Below are 17,196 nucleotides of genomic sequence, written 5' to 3'. Positions count from 1 at the left end.
AATATTTTTTAACATAATATTTATTTATTTTTAAATTATTACTAAATTTATTGGGGCGACATTGGTTAATAAGATTATAAGTTCCAAGTGTACGATATAATTCATCATCTACATATTGCATCGTGTACTCATCACCCAGTAACTATTTTCTTAAAAAAAAAAAGAAAGACCCCTGGCCTGGGTGACAGAAGAGCTAGGTTCTAACCCAGAGTGTAGACAACATACTTGGTATATGACCCAGGACAAGCCTCCTAGCTTCTCTAGGCAGGGTTGTCGTGAGGCTGCCATGAGAAGAGGTATGTGACAGTATGAGCAGATGAGGGGTAAATGTTGGCTGGTAACTTCCAAGGCTGACTCTGGTGCCTCTAATGGCCTTACTGGATTTTTTTTTTTTTTATCATGTCACCCCGGTGATGAAAACCCTCAGTGGCCCTCAAATTCAATCCAAATCTGGATTAGCATGAGAAACCCTTCATGGTCTGGCTCTGCCAACTCTCCAAAATACTAGAAAGATAGGTTACTCCTGGATGTAAAACTAGGGCACTATGGCTTTATGGTTTGGGGAGGCGCTTATTGTTACAAGACAACCATTATCCTCTCCTTTGCAGCCCAAGTTATTGCTCTACTCTGTAGATAAAAAAGACCAAGACCCTGTCCCCATTCCCCGAACGGACAGATGGCTTCCAAAGCTCCAGAGTGGCCCAGCTTGGCCTGCTGGTGTTTCAGCCCCGCAGGTCGCTGATGCCTTTCTGCCTATGTCCCGCCCTCCCCGCTGCCCCGCTGTCATTCCTTAGCAGAGGGCCCCTCTGGAACCATCTCCCTGAGCCCCTGTAGCCTCTGAGCGGTGACTCAGCTGGCGTGGAGAGCTGAGTTTCCTGGCTCCCAGCCTGTGCTCCCTCCCGCAGTCGCGCCACTGCCTCCTTACTGGAGATGCCGCCTTTCCAGTCCCCTTCAGAGGGGGAAGCGCTTGGAGCCAGTCCGGAGCGAGCCCTCAGCCTAGCGGCCACGTGCTGAATCCAGAACTACCACAAGGGGGAGCCAGGGAGCAAGAAGTGGGGAGCCTGGGGGCGGGGCCTGTACCTCCGGAGGGCGGCCCTGGCCCCCGCCTCCCTAACAAATGCTCTAGATAGATACCTGCACCCTGCTCTCAGGGGATTTGGGGGCCTGGGTCTCTTCCGAAATGCTCCATAGATGTTTATCAAATTGAATTGTGATTGATAACAACAGTAGCTAACATTTGTTGAGCATGTGCTCTTCTTTTATTAATTATTGAGAGAGGGGTGTTGAAATCTCCAAGTATATTTGTGGATTTGCCCCTTTCTCCATACATTTCCATCTTCCTGCATTCTGAAGCTCCTTTATTCAGTGCATAAACATTTAGGATTATTATGTCCTCTTGATTAATTGACTCTTTTACATTATGAAATAACCTTCTTATCCTTGGTAATGTTCTTTACTCTGAAATCTACTTTGTCTGTTATTAATATAGCCACTCCAGCTTTCTTTTGATTACCATTATCCAACCTTTTACTTTTAGGTTATTTGTGTCTTTATATTTAAAGGTCATTTCTTGTAGACAGCAAATAGTTGAATCTTGTTTTTCTAATCCAGTTGAAAATCTCTGCCCTTTAGTTGGGTTATTTAGATAAGTTGCATTTAATGTGATTATTGATATAAACAGATTTAAGTCTATTGAAATAGATTTAAGTCTATTGTGTTACTATTTGTTTTCTGTTTGTCTTATCTTTTCTTTGTTCCCTTTTTAATTTTTTTTTCTGCCTTCTTTTGGATTAATTGAATATATTTTATGATTCCATTTTATCTTATTTACTGCCAGCCCACCCACATGTGCCAAATGATGGAGCCATTCCCCAGCCTTTCTCTCCACGCTGCCTACATCTGGGACCACTGCTCCTCCCTCCACAGTTTTCCCTTCACACTCTACAAGTCAGAAGTGCTGGCCAAAGCTGTCAGTGATTCGACAGCACTAGACAAGCTGCCTTTCACAGGAGCTGCCTTTCACGGGAGCCGCCCCAAGGCCTATCTGACCAGCTCAGACCAACCCACCAGGGCTCATTTCTGATCAGGCAGAGCAGAAAGGCCTCCCAGTTAGGAGATCCCGGCTCCGAGGAGGGACTAAGCTCTAATATGTGTAGGAGTGCAAGAGTTGTTTACTTTTCACATCGATGATCATGCTGCCCTGGCCACTGGAGGACTGGCCTTGCCTAGAGAGGGACACTAAGGGATGGAATTGTTGATCAGATATACCTTTTGTGCTTTTCTAGTCTCCCTCAAGGAGTATAATTAGAAGGCAGACTCCTGGCTCAGCATGAGCTCTTCAGGGCCTCTGCGCTTGGTATGGCTAATTTAACTGCCTTCATTGTCTTTGTCAGGGCCCTATCGAAGCTCCTAGCCTGACAGCCAAGCAAGAGAAGTGCAGTGTGGTCTAGCAGTCTCAAGAAAGTGAATCTCCTGTGAATCTAACCTAAGTGGCGTGCAGCCACGTACCTCTTACAACAGGAAGTCATCTGGGGAGAAATCGAGCTCTCTGCTGTGCACAGCCGGTTTCATGCTGTCAAATGCTACTCTCAAGGTGGAGGGTGGCATTCTTAAGATGCAACCCAGAGAGGACATCTGGGAAAGGTCACTTCTGAGAGGCAGGGGAAGGTGTGGGGGTGTGATCATTATTGGCAAATATGTGTCAGGAAGTTGGGCGGACATAGGAGGAAAATATTGACAGGCAAAAGCAAAACCACAAGAGGGCAGGGCGGCTGCTGCGAAAGGGAATCGAATTTTGTGCAATTATATGAGGGATGCTTGGTTGCGACTGGAGGTGGGTGTGAACTGCGGGCTGGGCATGTGTTGCGATGGGCCTTGAAGGATCCACTCAGGAGTCTGGAATACCTGTTGTAGGCACTGGGGGGTCACTGGAGGAAGGGCAGCAATTTTAATGGAAAATTGTCAGAATCAGAGCCTCTGGGTTTGAAATCAGATTCTACCATTTACTTGCTTTGTGAACACTCAGCCTCAGTTACTCACCTGGAAAATACCTTCTTGCAGGGTTGTGAGGATGTTTAAGTGAGATAATGAAATGTCTAAGAGCTTGGTAACTCGTACAGAACTTCTCATTTCATGTTCTACTAGACTGCATGTTGTGAGAAGGCAGGGGTTACGTCTTATTCAGGCCTGAACTGGAACACCCAGGCTAGTGCTTGCCATGCAGAATGTGCTCAGTAAATGAATGAATGAATGAATGAATAAGCAACTAGAGCTTCACACATACTAATTACTTACTAATAATTAGTTGAAATATGCATAGAAGATACTATGTTAGAACAACTCTGATCAGATCTTGGTCTAGAAGGACAACTTGGGCAACAAATGGGGCAGGGAGTTTGGAAGAGGCACAGATGGGAGCAAAGAAAACTGGAAGGCTTTGCAATAGTCTACACTAAGGCATTCATGGAGAGATTGAAGGAGAAGGAACAGGTGGAGGCGAGGCATGGAACAGTGAGCTCAGTTTTAGACATGAAGAGAGTGAGGCTGCAGGGGAGAGTTTGGTACTCAGTGAGCAGGCTTCCATCTGGAGCTATCTGGGAGAGAGAGAATTCTGAGACATGAATCTATGAGCGTAGTTGATACCATCGGCACAGGTGAGACCCAGGACCCGGGAGACACAGACACACAGGGGGAGAAGACAGTCAATCTCTGAACCCTGGAAAGCCCTAAGAAGCTAGAAGGAAGACGAGCACAGACAGACGGAAAGTAGTTCCTGACTTGTTTGCAAAGGGCTGCAATTTCAGGCGATCAGGCTTTAAGGATGAATGCAGTCACAGGGTAAACACTCAGTATTAAGGTGTTCCAAGACCGGGGTTCCGGAGTCAGACCAGCTGGGTTGGTTTGGTTCTACCATTAACTGGCATGTATCACTATGTGCCAGCTACTTCACCTGCCTGAACTTCCTTCTTCTCTCTGTAAAATAGAGATGATAAGTATAGCTTCACCGTTGGTTTGTTGTAAGGATGAAATGAAATGATGCACATAAAGTTATTGGTACGGTGCCTGCACATACTGGCTAATAATGATTTCGAAATACATTTAAGGAGCGGGGTGGTACCTCAGCCTGGTTTTCAGCCTCTGAATACGTTAGTAGGTCAGAAGGCCCCAAGTCTGATCTCCACCCCTGAGCACCCTCACTTGGACAGATGAAGAAACCTGAGGTTCAGAGTTGCTCGAGATAGTATATTAAGCTGCAGTCGGAGCTGGAGCTAGAAAGCCAGCTGCAGACTTCCAGTCTTATATCATGGCTCCTCTGGAACACGCAGAACCACACAGTGAATCTCATGGTGGGATCTGACCGCATGACGGGATCGCATCTGAGAGAGGAAGAAAGCTTAAAATAATGTCTTTTATCATTTGACACTTTGAGATGGCAAAGTCACCCATTTACTGTTTCAGTGGATCTTTCTAAACCCCAGCATGATGCCGTGGGTTTAAGGCCCTGGATGTGCAGCTTAAGGGGCAGACTCCCCTTCCTGGGTCCAGGGACAAGAACAGTCAGTTCCCATCCTTTGTGGGTTCACCTCCAGAGGCATAAAGGGCTATCGCACAGGCTCTTCCTTCCCCTGCCCCCGACCAAGTTATCACTACTGTTGGTTATTCACAGGGAAGAGGTGCAGACAGGGTCATTAGACAATGAAAGGAATCCAGTCTTCTTCCTTTTGGGACTTTGGAGCTTCAATCTGGATTCATCCCCCTGGAGGCTGGCCAATGTATTGTAATATATATGATCTTTGCAGATTTCTTCTAGTCCCAGCTTTCTTGCCAGCACAGTCTGTCTTGCTGACTCCTCACACACGGCTTCCTTCCAAGCCTAGATTCACTGGCAGGTGGAGTGAAGCAGAGAAAGAGACACTAACTAGGAGTTAAGAGGCTTCGAAAGTAATGAGCTGTAATGAAACGGGTTGCTTTCCTCAGTTTCCTCATCTGTAAAATGGGGATAATGCCTGCTTTCAAGGTCATAGAGGAACCTAAGTGAAGTAATGGATGTTAAAAGGGCTTTGAAAAGCCTTATTCAGACATCGAATATTCATAATGCTTGGAATGGCCTGGAGCAGCACCCCAAAAGAACACAATGTCACTTAGAACTTTTCCTAATCGGGTCTGGCATTTCCTGTGTTGCTCACAAGGAGAGACTCATGCTGAATCTTGCGGTACTTTGGCTTGGTGTTTAAAAAAGGTTGGTATGAGCTTTATTTTAAGATTGTGCATTTTGAATGTGTAGCACTGCAGTTGCTTTGCAGAGATCCCTGCATGACTCCGAGAACACAGTGTGGCCACAAAGAATCTGGGGCCTGTCTTTTCCTTAAGTATTAGTTTCCCACTGAGCAAGAAGTTCCTTTTCTAAAGGAAAGTGTTTCTTTGCTGGCTGGACAAAGCAGGTAGGCTGTTATTGACGGCCTAAGAGTCGTGCAGGGGAGCCCCCTCTTTGCAGCATTCATTTTTCTGGCATTGGACTTGAAGGTACTGGTGAGGCAAATACCAGCTTCCTTTGCCCGAACCACTGTCTGTGGGGAACCCTCCCCCAATAACAACAACAAAACTAGCCTCTAAAATACTCATTTGAAGAAAAGATTGCTTCAAAGCCAGAACCTACCTTCAAGCCCATTAAAGCGAGCTCTTCTAGTCCCAGGCTTCTTCCCACAAACACCCTGTAACTCAACCTAGCGCCCACCCCAGCTGTCTACTCCACTTATTATCTCTCCGCCCAAGGGGCAGCTACTGGTATTGAGGGTCTCCTGAGCTCAGGGCAGGCGGCAACTAGGGTACTGGCTCTCGACTCTCTCCAGGTGGTGCCTGCCAGGCCCTCAGAGGCTTCTGGGAAAAGATTGTGTGGGAGGATGGAGCCAAACTGGGCTGCAGTTTGAAACCCTCCCGAGCAATGACAGATTTGTCTAAGGTGGAGGAGGGAGCAGGTTCCTCATAAAAGTAACCAGAGCTTAAAATGGAGCCGGCAGCTTGGTGTCTGGGGCTGAGTCCAGCCCACTGCCCAGCTCGTGTCCTGGGACTACTTTGTTTCAGAACTTCAGGAGAAGCCACACAGACTTGGAGAGAATCTGGATAACCCCTCTCAGCCACTCTCCGGGGCTCCTAAGGTCCACAGGCCATCAGACGCCATAAGCACAATGGCCCTAGCGTCACCAGGCTCTGAAGGCTTTGTCTTCTTTTTCTGGGACTCCAGGCTGTCCTGTATTGGGAGATGGCAGAGTGCACATCAAAACAGTGCCATCTCTGCTGAACAAGCATGTCACAGTGGCCGGGAGCACCATCCCTAGGAGCTCGCAGACCTGGGTCTGAGTCCCAGCACACATGTACTACTGCGCAACGCTCAACTCAGTTTCCTCACCCGTAAAATGAGGATAGTAATCTCTATCTCCGGGCTATCGGGAAAGTACATGATAGGCCACATGCACATCACCTGGCACATGCGGCCTTGTTCAAGCACTGGTAGCTATAACTACTATCGTTCAAACGTGGTCTCGGAAGGGGTGTGTGTGTGTGGCGGGAGTGGGGGTGGGGGTGGGGGTTGCCCTAATGCTGTGAAGATTCAGCCTTGGTCAAGGAAGGTGTTCGTTCCTTCGCCCAGTCTGATGGGGAAATGTAAATGAGCCGTACTTGACAGTAAGGACACTGGCAAAGACCCCTCTGGCCAGGCTGTCAGGAAAATGCACAAATAACCTGGGTGTTGTCTACAGGCCTCTCAGTACCCTGAGGTTCCCTGAGGCCAAGTTCCCACGTGTGTGGAAGGGCAGGCTTGCTCTCCAGGTTACCATAGCTTTGCATATGATTTGCATATGCTTGTGGGGCCCCTGCAGTTTCTTCTGTCATTTCCAAGTTAAAATATTGCTGCTTCTCCAGGCAGACCAGATATTGATTTCCTTCTTCTCCAGTTACTTCTCTAACCACTCAGATGGACCTGGCTCCTTCACTCAGCGAATGGGGAATGAGAGGGTGGGGTGAGGGGGTGGATGGGGGAAGGGAGGAGGGACGGGGTCGTCTTTATAACACATTCGACTCCGTTAACATGAGCCATCATGGGTGGTGAGAAGGAGCTATTTGCAGTAGGATGATGAGAGGACAGAATACCTTTCCCCACCTTGGGTCCATCCTGGTCTCTTCCTTCTCTGCATCCCTAATCTGACCTCTGGTGCCCTGGGTCCACTAGCCACGGGGGACCAGTGGCCCCCCTGTCGGGTCGGGTGTGGAGGCGCAGGGCCGGGGCGGGGAGGGGTGGGGGAGAGGGAGGGGCGCCATGCAAGCCGAGCTAGGCTTTGAGGAACCTTGCGAGAGGAAGTGGCTTCCGAATGCGAACGCTCCGCGCTGTACCAGCGGGCAGCAAAGGCGCGGGGAGGCGGGGGAGGTGTCACGATGGCGCTAGGCGCGCGGGGCGGAGGGAGGGAGCCGGAGCCGAGGACATGAAACCGCAGAGAACGAGTGAGCCAAGGAGCGAGGCGGGTCTGACCCCGTATTCGCAGCCGCCGGCGGCGCACCGGGAAAGGAACAGGTTACCCAGCCGCCTGAGCCACGCGGGCCCCGGGGTGAGAAAGCGAGCGGGCCAGTGCCCGCTCCGCCTGGCCGGGTAACTGACTGGCCCCCGCAGCCTCTGAGCTCTGAGCTCGCGCGGTGGAGCCTGGGGAGGGTCCCCGCCTCCCTGCGCCGCATCCCGAGCTGGCCCAGCCGATGCGCTCGCTGCCTCTGCCCGGGCTCCGGGCTAGATGACGGTGGACAGCAGCATGAGCAGTGGGTACTGCAGCCTGGAGGAGGAACTGGAGGATTGCTTCTTCACTGCTAAGACCACCTTCTTCAGGAATGTGCAGAGCAAACACCCTTCGAAGGTAAACTTAATGGAATATAAGAGACTTTCACGGGCAGTGGGGGGAGAATGACCTCTGTGGTCCAGAAGGGACGCCTTCCTCCTGGCAAACAGGTAAAAGCCCTGTGTGACCAGAGTGGGTGGGCCGTTGCCCTGGGGACCCTCTTGAACTTGGCTGAGCAGACCAAGAGTTAGGTCTGGAGCCCTTCAGGGACCACCAGCAAACAAAATTCTCTTCTTAATGCTCTGTTCAGCATTTCCTGTCCCTGGACCTTTTCAAAATGGCTCTGCAGGATTTGTGGACAGCACTTGGTTCATGGTTTGGGGCGAAGGCTCACCTGTGCCTGGGAGGGTGATGGGACAACTGCTCTGTTTCATTCTCTCCCACTCCCAAATCCAAAGCTGTAGATGGAAAGTGGATGGCGCCCAGTCCCTCTGAAGAATAAACATTCATAGATTGAGACTTCCGGATTGTGAGTGGCTAGAAACCATCTTAAAATATAGTCCAACAGCTTTGCAGAAGTCCAGGGTGTTTTTAGAAGTAAACTAAAACGTCTCCCGTAGGTTGCTGTCCTCCTACCATTTTAACTTCCTGGGTTGGTTGGGGGTAACCCAAAGGGGTTCGCATGTGTCCCTAATTGGGTTGTATGTGCTCCCTAAAGGTGTCAGCCTCTCAACACCCAGCACAGTACCCAGCACACCCGAGCCCCCTGGCTGCACCTTCTCAGTTGCTGCAGAGCCGAAACTGCAACGGACTTGGTGGGAGTGGTGACAGAGCTCCGCTTATTTGTTTGTTTTGTTATTTATGTGAGAGGGCTCGATGTCGGGTCCTTGGAGAGGTTACCTAAAAGGAGCTGTTTGTAGTCCTAAGTGAGCTGTTACATTTCACAGGTGTATGCAGGCTCATCATTAATTTAGCACCCTACGCATGTAGAATTAACCGAAAACTTCCCCAGGCTTGACTCTGGGGCCTGACTCTGGGGCCGGCCTCTTTTGTTAATAATTCGTCTTGCCTGTAGGCCCTGCATTTGCTGGGTCCTGATGTCAAACAAATGGACCGTTCAATTGTGAGAGGGCACCCAAGAACCAGAAGAGAGGTTTGATCTTAATATTTGAAGGAATCCACTAAAACCGGCCCCTTGAACCCATGCCTGTTTTCTGGGGTACCCTTTGCCCCTTGAGGGCTTGTTCTGGAGGGCTGTAGGCAGGACTCATGCAGAACAGCATGGCTGCAGAGGAGAGATGTTCTGCTCTCCCTTGGGGTTCTTGCCAGATTATGTGGACCTCACCCCACCATCCCCTCCCCCCAGCACACTCATGCAGATACTCCAGGTGTCTGAGGTCTTTAGACCGGTGGTTCTCAACCTTAGCTGCACACTGGAATTGCTGGGGAGCTTTGGAAAATGGAGATATTTGGTTCCACTGCTGGGAGTCTGCTTGAGTTGGCCTGGCCTGCGGCCTGGGCATCAGGATCTTGAAAAGCTCCCCAGGTAATTCTGATGCAGCTGAGGCTGAGAACCATTGCTCTTGAGTGTTTTGCTGCTGCCTTGGAAGGAAATGGTTCCTGTTTTTAAGGCAAAGGTCTAGCTGCTGTGCTCACTGCCAGCCAGGCTGTAAGCCCTTGGTCCCAGAAGGTGGGCTTTTTGCATGATTGGGTGGGGGAAGGCCCACTGCAGACCTGGGGCTTCTTTCACTTGGCAAATGAAAAAGGTAGCTGTTTCTGGTATTTCTTGGGAAAAATGGAACTATCTTATAAGAAAATATGCTGTGGTGGAGTTGGGGATGGAAAGTGATTTGTTTCTTGGCCCAAACAGCCTTCCCTCTTCATCCTTCACCCCAACTCTCCTTCCCAGCCTCACTCCTGAACCTGTACCTTTGTTTGGCACCTCCATCAACTCCTTTGTCTGGTTCTCAAATCAGTTGCATACCTGCGGGCCTCTGCATAGTTCCCTACCTCATTTTGCCTAAGGCTGTAAGTGCTCAGCGGGCAGAAACCCCTTCTGAGGAACTCATTTTGTTGAACTCAGACAAGGTGATAAGGATAAACGCTTTCAAAAATGAAAGGTGGTGGGCATGGCCCCCTGGCCTCTGCCTAACTCCTGTGTGAGAACAATCTTGACTAGAGATTCAGAACTACTGTCAGGGACAGTTTTCCTTGGGACCAGACTAGCCTTCAACGCAGCACAATCCAGGGCAGGAGGGAGGGAGGAACAGGGCCACCTCTGCTGCATGAACCAGCACTGGGGTGGCCCCTCTGGCTGAAGGAGGAGCAAGCTGGGAGGGGTGTGTGCAGCTGACTGAGGAGCTGGGTGAGCTTCATCCAGATGTTTCAGTCCTTCATTCTTCTAAGTGTTTTTCCACCTTTAATAACATTGTGAGCTCTTTTCTCCCTGGGAGCAGTTCTGGAAAGGGTTTCAAAGAGACCTGCCAGATCCCGACCTCGTTCCGACCCTGAACAGTGTTTTTTTCCTCCCCACTGAGAGATCACATCTGAGCTCCTAAGGGAATTTCTCTTTCCTGTCTCCAAGGAAAGACGTTTAAATGTTTCCCAGTCGCTGAGAGACTGAGGCCCCCATCGGGGAGCTGCCAAGCTGGCTTCTATAAATAGCCTTGTCAGAACAAGCTGGGGCTGCGGCTGGGCCTGGGCCTGGGCCTGACTGGAGCAGAGCTGCTGTTCTGGGCACCACCACCTGGCAGTTGTCACTAGCCCGGCCTCTAAGGAGTTCCCGAGGCCTTGCACCAACTCTTTGGGTGGGAGGTGGGAAGGTGGAGAAAGAACATGGGAACAGGCCCTGGGCCCTAGCTTGTTCTTTCCTTTCAGAAAATGGCAGCTTCCTGGGGCACCGTACCTCATGTGAAAGGGGCAGGGAGGTTTTGAGTCACGTCAGGCAAAATTTCAGGAGGCTGAGGCAGTGCTCTCTGGGTATTTTCCCCCTTGACTGCTGATAATTAGGTTGTGTTTCTCTGGGTTACATCTGTCAAAATGGGACTCCTGGTGGTTTGGGGTGAACCCACCTGCGTGCTCAGCAGTGCAGCCTGAGCTGCTCTCAGTAAGGCACACACACTCACCCCTGTCCAAGACAGTGGTGTCTCAAGGGGTAGGCGTAGTCCAAGGTCACGTAGCAAGTTTATGGTGGACCCAGGGACAGAGCCTACTTCTTTTGCCTCTGGCCCAGAGATTTTTCCATTTTAGTCCTACAAAAGACAGAATCTGGCAATTTGTAGGGCCGGTGCCTGAAGCCAGCTGCTCCTTTGTTCCTCTCTGAGATCTGACCCTGGAAGTGGGGCTACCTTGCACTCCTGTCAGTTCCCCGACTGCCTACAAGCGTTGGCACTTTAGGGTTGTGACCTCCGAGCAGGCACTCCGAGCTCCCTGCATCTTCAGCAGGTGCCCGGGCCCCAGGACTCGAAGCCATGTAGAGCATCAGTGAGCACTCTGAGGTCACATGAACCCTGCTTCTTGCAGATTGTCTGAACTGAAAGGGACCTGGTCTAGAACCTCATCTCACAGATGGAGAAACAGTCTCAAAGAGTGGGGGGGCATCACCAGGCCACATGTCTGGTTGGGCAGAGCCAGGACTGACACCCCTCTTAGACTTCTTGTCGAGTGCTCTTCTCGGTCCTCTTCACTCAGTGCGTGACCAGGACAAACTGCAGTACTCGCCCTTTCAGAACCTGCTACACAGTGGAATGACCCAAATAACCTCAGGCTTGGAAAGGGTTCGAAGGGTCCTTCCCACTCCTCCGAGATTCCATTATAAGGTCCTTCCCATCTCTCCATTCCATGGGCTCCTTTCCATCGCTTCGTTCCACGGGGTCCTTGCTACCCCTCCATTCCATAAGGCCTTTTCTTCATTCTATAAGGTGCACTGGCCAAAGGAACATTGGCCCTATATTTGATACTAGCAGGGGGTCCCTATCATTGGTCCTAGAATCTTACAACTTTAATCTTTTATTTAAAAGTTCTCCTTGGTGCCTATCCTAAAATACCACTTGCTGGAGATCCTTCCCCATGCGTGTTTTCTTTGAGGATATGGAGAAGAGAAGGTTAACTTTATCTGTGGTTAAATATTATTCTTAAGCACATACACTCCAATTCCCCTCCCACCTCCCCCAGACTTTCTCTGCTCTATGCTGGCACCATTGATTCATGAAAAATTCAAGGAAGATGCAAAGGGGAAGAGGTCTCAGAGGTCGAGTATGAAGCCACTCTGGTTTTATTCTTGCTCTTGTCCCATCTCCTCTTGCCTGGCCAGTTGGCCCCTCTCTGGATAGGGCCTCTGTGTCACTCTAGAAATGTCAGCCAAGCTTGATGGCCCTGGGACCAGCCAGGGAAATCCCCATCTCTGTGCCAACAGCAAGCACGCCAGGCCTCAGGCACAGCACCTGCCCCTGACCTTCTTGGCATGAGAGAAAAGAAAACAATACTAAAAATAAGTTAGTTCCAAATTGGAGCAATAAAAATAAAATAAAAATCTTCAGAACCATTGGAGCATTTAACTGTTTTTCCATGTGCTGTCTCAGAAGCCTACACAGCCCAAGACTTACTGCAAAGACTTCATGGCACAGCCACACAAAGCCTTCCTTTTAGACTGTAGTCTGCACATCACTCTTGTGGAGTACACTGCCCGTTGCCTTCTCTGGACCTTCCCAGTGTTATTTTTCTCTGCAAATACAGTAAGCTTTGTGAGATCAAAACTCACATCCCCTTCAGATCCAAGACCGAACCAGGTACTGGTTGCAAAAGCAGGCACTAACTAACTGTTGGTTGAGTTTTCTCTCTTGTATCTTGTTTAATCAGGTTGGGTCGACTATTGAAACAAACAGCCCTGTTTTTCAGTCATTGAACATAATGGAAGCTTACTTCCCCTTTAAATAAAGTTACTTTGGCAGGTGGGGGCCCGCAATAACACATAGGAGATTTTTGCGGGCCAGGCCCGGAAATGGTGTGTTTTTTAGACCCACATGCCATTGGTCACATCTCAGTCACATGGCCACACCTAACCACAAAGGAGGTTGGGAAATGAAGTAAAGCTGTGGGCCCAGGTGGAACCGGAAGCTGGTCGTGGCAAACATTTATCTGTCTCTATTACACATCCTCCGACCACCTTCTCGGCCAACCACCTTAGGAAGCTCTACTCTTCCTTTCTTGGTGAAGGGCCGTAACCTCGTTGACCTTATTCCTCTCCTTCATCTGTCACTGAGGATGTGCTGTCGCTGGGATGGGGTCCTGTCTCCCCAGCTACACTGGAGACTCCTTGAGGACAGATGCTTTTCCTTACTCAGCACTTCTCTGGTTCCTCTGTAGCATCTGAAGCCTTCAGTTCTGCTCCAGGGGTGGCCCTGGCCACCTGCATCAGAATCACTCTTCAAACACCTTTTTTAAAATAGAGACTCAGGGGCCCTGCACCAGATTTACTGGCTCTTGAATCTTTGGGGGCAGGACCCTGAAATCTATTTTTAAAAGCACTCGCCCCAGGTGATTCTCGCACGTACTGAAGTCTAGGAAGCACTGGTTAGTGTTGGGTAATGGACTGATTACTTCAACCGGAAGGGAAGATGAGCATTTACCAGAGATTTCAGAGAGCTTCCTATGTGAGAAATTGAATCCCAGACAGCAAAAGGATTTGTCCTTGGTCACACAGCTAAACGGAGACAGAATTGAGGATGTGGGGCCCCTGGGTTCCTGCTCAGCACTGTCCCTGTTACGCTCAGCACAACATGCTGAATAGGGTTGTTGGAGTGACAGCGCTTCGTGATCGTGACTGGCATGTGATGTCGTAGAAGCAGCAAAGAACCGTAGGCCAAGTCCTGGCCTCTCATCCCAGCTCCAGCGAATAACTGAGGGGCTACGGCCAAGTCGCTTCTACCTTCCAGACTCGGGCACTCCCCCGGGTCCTTTCAGCAAGAGCATGTGTGAAATGAACCTTCCCTGAGAGTCCCCCACTTCTTTGCATGGACCCGATCCTTCTTACCAGTTTCTCACGGGACCGGTAGGAATTTTAGGTGCTGTCCACCTAGGACTTCCCTAGGATGGGGTAGAACAGAAGACCGGAGGGTCCAGGACAGCACCACGGACAGAAGCCACTACTTCTGTTCAAACATAAAGTTTTTGGGGCCTCTCCCTGAATGGCTAACGTGAGTCTCCTCTTCAGGACCCCCTGGGGCTTACCCGAGACATCCTCATTGCTGTGTTCCAGCTTCCTCCCCTCCCACCCATCTTTCTTCACAAGTTTAGACCATTTATCCTGACTCAGCGGCTTTTCCTTACAAAGCAAGTCCAGTTACAGCTTGGGGCACATACGATGTCTACCCACCCAAATAGTTCAGGGAGAAAGGAAGAAAGATTATTGCCAGTATCAACCTTGAATGCCAGCTCCTAGTTCACACCATCAGGTGGGACTCTGGATCCAGCTTCCCGTCCATGAGCTTGAAGGGGAGGCCCTGCTGGGCCCAGAAGCCTACATTCCCTTCTCTCTTCTGCTCTCAACTTGCCAGGTAACTCGCATTTGTACACTTTCTGGCTTCGGGATCCTGCTGTGTGAAGGACCCAGATTTCTCATCCAGGGCCTTGGTGACCTTTTCTGGATAGCTTGATCTACCCATATATATCCAGGCCTGTCTGGCACATTCCCTGGTGACAAGAGGACCAGATACGTTTGTCAGGAATCAGGAGCATTTAATTTCAGGGCCGGGAGGAAGAAGGGAGCTGTAGTGGCAAAAACTTTATGTTTGAACAGAAGTAGTGGCTTCTGTCCGTGCTGTCCTGGCCCCTCCGGTCTTCTGTTCTACCCCAGCTTGGCTTAACACTACCCCGCGGGCTTACATCCCCCATCCCCCCTCTCTTCCTGGCTCTAGAACATTTTCTATAACCCACTAGAGGTCTCACATGCCCCTCACATGCCTAAAATTTAATACACCCCAAACCAACTCATAGCTTCGCCCGTAACTGATTTCTCTCCCTGTCTTTGCCTCACCCTCCTAGTCGCCCACCTTCAAAACCTCAGGGGTCTCCCGTCCTCCTCTTCATCCAGTCTGCCACCATGGGCCCGGCCTCCACAGTGATGCCGATGTCAGGCTTCTCCTTTGTGCCCCTATGTTAGGTGCTTGTCACTTCTCACCAAATGCTCCGGGAGATCACGCAGCTCATCTCCATCCTGTTTCTTTCCCCTTCTGTACACCCTGCAGGTTACTGCCAGGGCCATATCATTCTGGTCTCCCAATGCCTTCGGAGCCTCCCCTTCACTAGGCGATGACCATGTGGTTTCTGCTTTTTATGTGCCATCCAAAACTCTGCAATACCCAGCCTCACTCCCAACATTGCGTTTTTCACTTTCTTAGAGCATGGAGCACCAGAGCTGGGGGACAGGGCGGCAAAATGTGGTCTCTGCCCTTAAAGACCCCAGGCCCCCACCGCCTCATGCGGCACACCTTAGCTGCTTTCCTCTTCAGTTCATTAAGTATTGGGATTGGGGTCTCTGGGCAGAGGGACATCAGGGAGAAGACACTCTGCATCTGACCTGAAGCCATATGGTTTTCATCATAACGTGCTGGCAGCTCCAGAGACAGGGGAAGATGGAGGGGCTGGGTCCCAGATTCAAAGGGTTTGGGTGTGACTAGCCTAAGAGGGGCTAGGGACAGGCCGGCAGCAGCCACTGGGACGGGTGCAGGAGGCTGATTAAATCTCTGAAAAATGGAGAGTCCTAGAGCTGAAGGAGGCTGTTAGGGGTCATTGTAGCCGTTCCCCTGTTTCCAGGCGGGCCTGCGTGTCACCACCACAGGCAGAGGGAGGGAAGCCGTGCTCGTGACCACCATCCTCCTCCACCCATTCGTCAGTCCTTCCTTGTCCGGGGTGCTGGATAGTGTGCTCCCGGCTGGTTGGATCCCTGCTACGTGTGGGGCTAGGCCAAAAAAGTGGGAGGGCGGCAGCAGAGCGTTTATGCCTGGCAGGCCACACTGGCAGAAGCCTGTTTCTATCAAGCCAAATAGGGTGATATGTGAAAGGGGCTTAGCCGGGGGCGAAGTCCCCACCCCACATTTGTCCAACCTCAAAACACATGGTCTTTCCACATGGCATCCTGGGTGAGGTCACGTTTTGAAAGGCTCCAAATAAAATCATCCATCTCAAACCCTGGTGACCTGTCACAGGAAGATGTTTATCTCATTTAGATAATTTCCTGATGCTGAAATCAAAGCCTTTTTTAGTTTTTCTGGTCTGGTCTTGGGAAGTTGGGGTCATTATCCTCTATTATCATCATTTCATTAACCTCTAGTTCACGAGCCCCTCAGTATCTTTCTCATCTCCCACTTCTCCCAGCGTTAAGAGTGGCGTTGGACTGTCCCCTACTCCGTGATGTAGGTGACAGGTGGGAGCTGGGTCTGCAGGGCACTAGCTTTGCAATGGAGAGTGCGAGGCAGGGCCCCACCCTCCAGTGGCCACACCTGTGGAGAGGCAGTGGCGTGCTTAATGTCCACGGTCACACCTGGCTGGGAAAGGGCGGGTTTGTCAGGACAGCGTGGGAGCTGCTGAATCCAGGAGTTTAGAGAGCATTTTGGGTTGTAACTTGAATGTTCCCTTCTTCATGCTCCCCAAACACTGCATATCTTTCTCTCCTCTATCTCACGTTCATAGGCTGTAATTTTCTGGATGAGGGACCCTATCTGGTTCATCATTGTGTCTCTGGCACCTGGTAGGTGCTTATGCACATTTCGTAAGGGATGAATGGGTTTGGGGCTTCTTAGTCACAAGCACCCCACGAGGCAACTGTCCCCAGAGACACAGGTGCAAGCGCCTTAGGGCAAGGTATGTGAATGCTGATCTCAGGACTGTTTTATAGGGAAGTTTACTAAGATTCTGGATGTGGAATCAATGGGTTTTTCCAGTAACTCTGAAAACAAAGATCTCACTAAGGTAGCAGAAAATGCAAGGATAACTTTCCAAACATAGAGCGGCCCCCTCTACCCCGTCTGTGATTGCTCAGCTGTTTGCCCTGGAGGATGAGGGCAGGCAAGGCTGGGTCACTAAGCAACGGGGCGCTGGCACCTGCTGGCAGGAGTTGGCTCAGTCCTTCCCCAAGTGGGGCCTCCTGGGGGTGGGGCAGAGAGGCCCTGTGAGGAGGTGGGAGAGCCCACTGTGACAGCTTTCTTCTGTCCACTTTTCTGCCATGGCGAGTGGCAGGTTGAGGAGGAAGGAACCAACACACTTCTCATATGTCCTTCCCAATTTTATTCTGAGCAAGCGAAGATACCGGTTTGGCTATCCCAGCAGCCTGAGCATTCTCAGTGGGCCCAGGTGGAACGGGCAGGCGTGTGCCGCTCTGAGG

General features: G+C 50.5%; 1 protein-coding gene across 2 annotated transcripts in view; it reads left to right on the top strand.

Annotated features, from left to right (window-relative positions):
• The window catches only part of RASSF5 (Ras association domain family member 5), a 69,278-nt gene that overhangs the window by 32,373 nt on the left and 19,709 nt on the right, over positions 1 to 17,196 (top strand). Inside the window, exon 1 of one of the 2 annotated variants that reach the window (XM_006922832.3) lies at positions 7,429 to 7,895. The exons of the other annotated variant lie outside the window; for it this stretch is intronic. Within the exon in view, the coding sequence (XP_006922894.1) occupies positions 7,776 to 7,895 (120 nt within the window). The 5' untranslated portion in view covers positions 7,429 to 7,775. Of the gene's footprint in view, positions 1 to 7,428; positions 7,896 to 17,196 lie in introns of those variants that run through there. 2 annotated transcript variants of the gene reach the window in all.

This window comes from Pteropus alecto, unplaced genomic scaffold, assembly GCF_000325575.1.
Source record: "Pteropus alecto unplaced genomic scaffold, ASM32557v1 scaffold359, whole genome shotgun sequence".
NCBI classification, from domain to species: Eukaryota; Metazoa; Chordata; class Mammalia; order Chiroptera; family Pteropodidae; genus Pteropus; species Pteropus alecto.
The sequence above is the reverse complement of the archived record's forward strand: the minus strand, read 5'-3'. Positions and strand labels throughout refer to the sequence as shown.